The sequence below is a fragment of the Saccoglossus kowalevskii genome, chromosome 6 (assembly GCF_978046115.1).
Source record: "Saccoglossus kowalevskii chromosome 6, keSacKowa6.1, whole genome shotgun sequence".
Lineage (NCBI taxonomy): Eukaryota > Metazoa > Hemichordata > Enteropneusta > Harrimaniidae > Saccoglossus > Saccoglossus kowalevskii.
Window position 1 is genome coordinate 11,226,732 of NC_140646.1, and position 5,536 is coordinate 11,232,267.

At 34.0% G+C, this 5,536-nt stretch overlaps 1 protein-coding gene across 1 annotated transcript; it reads left to right on the forward strand.

Moving 5' to 3' along the window:
* Positions 1-1,888: 1,888 nt before the first annotated feature.
* LOC144350427 (uncharacterized) lies at positions 1,889-4,989 on the forward strand. The gene is made up of 5 exons (XM_078008619.2): positions 1,889-2,130; positions 2,889-2,945; positions 3,074-3,169; positions 3,484-3,639; positions 4,135-4,989. Exons 1-5 carry the CDS (start codon positions 1,962-1,964, stop codon positions 4,266-4,268), a joined length of 612 nt encoding a protein of 203 aa, XP_077864745.1. The 5' UTR covers positions 1,889-1,961; the 3' UTR covers positions 4,269-4,989.
* The last annotated feature ends 547 nt before the right edge of the window (positions 4,990-5,536 follow it).

Genomic DNA, 5,536 nt, shown 5'->3' on the forward strand with positions numbered 1-5,536 from the left:
TGGATTTGGTCATTCCTTCAAAAAGTGTGATATTTCCTATATATATTGAGTACATTGCATTGGGTCATTCCATCAAACAGTTTGATATTTCCTATATATATTGTGTACATTGGATTTGGTCATTCCTTCAAAAAGTGTGATATTTCCTATATATATTGTGTATATTGGATTGGGTCATTCCTTCAAAAAGTGTGATATTTCCTATATATATTGTGTACATTGGATTTGGTCATTCCTTCAAAAAGTGTGATATTTCCTATATATATTGTGTACATTGGATTGGGTCATCCTTCAAAAAGTGTGATATTTCCTATATATATTGTGTATATTGGATTTGGTCATTCCTTCAATAAGTGTGATATTTCCTATATATATTGTGTACATTGCCATTGCATTGGGTCATTCCTTCAAAAAGTGTGATATTTCCTATATATATTGTGTACATTGGATTGGGTCATTCCTTCAATAATTGTGATATTTCCTATATATATTGTATACATTGAATTGGGTCATTCCTTCAAATTGTGCGATATTTCCCATATATATTGTGTACATTGCATTGAGTCATTCCTTCAAAAAGTGTGATATTTCCTATATATATTGTGTACATTGGATTTGGTCATTCCTTCAAAAAGTGTGATATTTCCTATATATATTGTGTACATTGTATTGGGTCATTCCTTCAAAAAGTGGGATATTCCCTATATATATTGTGTACATTAGATTGGGTCATTCCTTCAAACAGTGTGATATTTCCTATATATATTGTGTATATTGCATTGGGTCATTCCTTCAAAAAGTGTGATATTTCCTATATATATTGTGTACATTGCATTGGGTCATTCCTTCAAAAAGTGTGATATTTCCTATATATATTGTGTACATTGGATTTGGTCATTCCTTCAAAAAGTGTGATATTTCCTATATATATTGTGTACATTGCATTGGGTCATTCCTTCAAACAGTTTGATATTTCCTATATATATTGTGTACATTGGATTTGGTTATTCCTTCAAACAGTTTGATATTTCCTATATATATATTGTGTACATTGGATTGGGTCATTCCTTCAAAAAGTGTGATATTTCCTATATATATTGTGTACATTGGATTTGGTCATTCCTTCAAAAAGTGTGATATTTCTCGTATATATTGTGTATATTGCATTGGATCATTCCTTCAAAAAGTGTGAAATTTTCCGTATATATTGTGTACATTGGATGGGTTCAGTCCTTCAAACAGGATTTTGGTAGACAAAATACATATTAATATTTAAGAAAACTCCTTGATTGTACATTTATATGATCCAGAGGGAAATCTATCTTTGTACGGTGTTTTATGGGGTTTGGGTGTCCAATACAAGCTGGGGAAGGTCATCCGATTTATATATGATAGGCAGTTTTTAGTATAAAGCAGGAACTCCTTTTTGCTAAATTTCATGTTTTTGTAAGTAGAATTGCTATTAACAGTAAACCATTCTTCAATGAGGCAACTGTCTGCAGAAACAACACCATATCAATTGTGGAGATCAGATAGGCGTTTCAGTACAGACTTTGGTCACTTCAGTATATTTAATAACTGTATTTTATGACGGCCAGTACATTTTGCTAATTTTGGCAGACAGTTACATATTTCTAAATCGTGGATTTAGGCTTTTAGACAAAGTTCGGCTTTTACGTGTTACTAATCGTTACCTCAATGGCACGGTAGACAAGGGATGACATAAAAAATATTTGTTGACTGAATTTCTAGTGCGTCACAAAGCCTTGCGAATTTTATATTACGTTAATATGAAAAGGGTTTTCCCAAATTGATACCATGTCAAGAGCTGGAAATCCCCATTTCCAACAAAATAAATTAGCAAACGAGTTGAAACTTTTTATCTTTACTATTACTTCAGTCGGACTGAACGCACCTCGGGCTACGTGTGTGCAATAATTATCAGTAGACTACGCACAAGCATGTTGTTCGGCTCACTAGCGATAAGTTTTTCTCTTTTAGCAGGCCACGTTGCACTAGCCAAACACAGGTGTGAACGCGGTGAGTTCCTCCAAGCTGGAGAATGCCACGACTGCATGAGTGTATGTACTGGCAATAATGTGATCGATGCTTGCCGACAGTGTTGGTCCGGTGAGTATTACGATATCTCGTTAAATGGTCTCATATATAAATAATTACAACACTATGATTGGTTCAAACCACCGATCTACTTCTTCGAACTGATTATAATTAAATACATCGTAACGTGAAAGGTCTGAGTAACCCGATACCCGATGTTAGTGTCGCTCGTTATACCAGCTTAAATTATGCAGTAATCTCGTCCGGCCCACCTGAAATGTGACCACTAATATAAATAATATAAACAAAACAAAACAATTACAAAACCGACCCGTGTGATAACGTATCGACTAATTTAAAAAAAACTTTAACGCACATATATCAACATCGTCACGAATTGGCAGTTTTCCAGACCTCACTAACTGCAACTAAACCCCGTGCACCCTAGACATGGGATTGATAGTCTACTTATACGCACATCGCCCTTACCCAAATCATAAAATACACAAACGTGTTGTAATGTTTGAGTCTATTGTTGTATGAATTGAGTAGGTAGTGGCACTATACCCAATATGATCAACCTGTTATTGGACTATTGGTTTTTTCGTCTCTCTTTCTTATAAATTATGTATATGTTGATATTTTTAATTATTGTAGAATAGTAATGATTTTATGTTAAAGATATATATATATTGTATTTTTAAATATAAAGTCGTACAAACTAACAGACTTTCGCAGATAAGTAAGCAATCTTATCTCCAGAAAACTGTTGATATTAATTACACAATTAACAATTAATATATAAAATATTATCTCATTTATTATCACAGGGCAAGAGTCAAGCTTAACTACTGTAATACCGGGAGCAGATACGAAGAATGATATAAGTAAGTGTAACTAGAGACAAAATAATATTGATAACTTCGCGTTTGGAAGAAAAGTTATTTGAGTTGTTAATTGTGTTCTTGGGTCGTGATTTTGTGATCCTTAATTTATATCATTATACAATTTACAGATCTCATTCAAGTTGACAAAAATGAGACAAAAAGAGTAACCACTCCAAAAAAGGCAGTGAAAGCACCTTATGACATAGACCTAAAAGTTGAAGTAGGTAAGTATATCGTCCAGTGGTCCTACGAGTTCAGGAACTGGAATTCACAATTTACTTTTTTATAATGATAAGCACCAAGAGTCGGGTATAGTTTTTAGAAATACTGAGACAAAAAGGCCTGTGTGGTAATAAATAAGTTGGACGGACACGTGCACTAAACTTTTTCTAATAAATAAAATTAAAACAAATCTTAACATTTTTCCTTTCAAACCACAGACTTAATTTCTGTATTACACACAAATTGAAAGCCAACACAGGTCATGTCTATTTAGTGGCACCTAAATCTCTATCGTTTATTTATTTTATCCAAACAGAAAAAATAGAGAACATGCAAACCGTGACTATTATAATAACAACGTGTGTATTCAGTGCTGTGGTTGTTTGCGGAATTTTGCTTGGTGCAATGTTGTATGGACTGAAGAAAATGAGAACGCTTCGACAAAGTGGAAACTCGCCAGTGAAAACTGAAGGTGTATATACGTGTTTTTAATTATATTATACACCGGCCATGTTATTGACAGCGTGAGTTGCCAATCAGCGACCGCGTTGCAGTTATTGGCAGCGTGAGTTGCCAATCAGTGACCGCGTTGCAGTTATTGGCAGCGTGAGTTGCCAATCAGCGACCGCGTTGCAGTTATTGGCAGCGTGAGTTGCCAATCATAAAGCTGGTGTGATCATAGCTACTGGATGGTCAGTGTCAACAGATAATGAAAATCATAGAATGGTTTGTTGATTATGATGACCTTGCCCGGTATTTCAAATCAAATTAAAGCAGCCAGTGTATTAACTAACCAAGACCATGGGATATCGGGAGTTGTTTTGGGATATGCCCTCACAACAACCTTTATCCTATGGGTTACTTTTACACTTATACAATCTTGTTTTTGTGCACGACTAATAGAATGATCACACAACTATGAGTCGTAGGATAGTAGATATTGAACCAAATGTTTCCTTTATTTCAGCTCGTTATCAATCAGGCGGACAAGTCAAAATCAGTATATCTGAGGATGACAATGACGGACATTCACCGATACAGGACCACCAGTCACATTCATCAAGTAACCCAAACATAATGGAACAGGGTGTCCCCGTATAGAAAAGCCTGCGATACCTGTCTGTATATAGTTTTATAGTACAGTATAATATAATCAACAAATCATTCTACCAACAATACAAATAATATATTGATCTATACAACTTTTTGAACAATACGTATATGACTAGGGTACATTGCAAACAGGTATCAGCGTTTCTTAATAGTTTTTTTTTTAGATTATGTCTCAACCGCGATTTTGTATTTATCACACCTTATTATACTATGTAGTTATAGACTTATAATATAGAGTTATTGAGTGTGCGGCCATATTTGGTGATTAATAAACTTTCTGCCATACATTACAGTCTAAGTAGTAAATACACAGAATTTGTAACTTTAACTTTTTGTAATTTTGACAAAGATGATTTTCATATATTTTGTAAGATAAGCATTACATATAATCATTGTCATTTACAGTAATATTTACAATGTACTTGTTGTTATAGTGTTGATAGTAATAACGCATATTCTTCTAGTATGCTACTAGTCAAAGTAATTTGCATAGCATATTATCAAATGTCAGTCCCTGTGATTGCACCACGGTATATAATGGCAAACCAATATCTTTATTTATTCGTATATTTATCGCTTATTTGTATTAGTAGAAATACACTTTTAATTCCATGCATTGAGTGTAGTGTTGCAATGGGATATCGAGAGAAGGATAATACAGGGCGTATTTATTTTAGATAAATAAAACAAGTTATTTGACTCTTGACAAGATGTTACTCAATAATGTGTTGTTGTTCGTAATGCCAGGCTTTATTATCCTTTGTTTCGCGAACCCGCCGAATGAACAGGAGCCGAAAATACAATTTTATTTCAGCGTAATTTCTCGCGCGCGCCGACTTGTAAGCGCAAACAAATGCTAACAAATACTTTTATCTTCATGTTTTTACCGCCCGCCGCATAACAAATTCAAGTTGCATTTTCGCGAAGATGAGAAACAAGGTTATACATGGAATAAAATGTTATTTCATTTCTTCTCTCCGATCTTACTTACAATTCTTTGAGAATCACACAAATCTAATGGAAAAAAAAATTAATTATATTTTTTTTCCACTCTCCTCAAAAAATTCCCTTATAAAAACTCGAGAAACAAGGAATAAAAAAGTCTAAAGTGAATATTTTGGCGACACTATTTGGTTTGGTTTTTGCATGGGTCGTGTGCCAAGGGTTGTAAATTTACCTTTACGCATGTTTGCCAAATAAGGAAGACGCTCGTATTGAATTTGCAGCATCTAAGAAACTGAATCGCAGGCGGGATT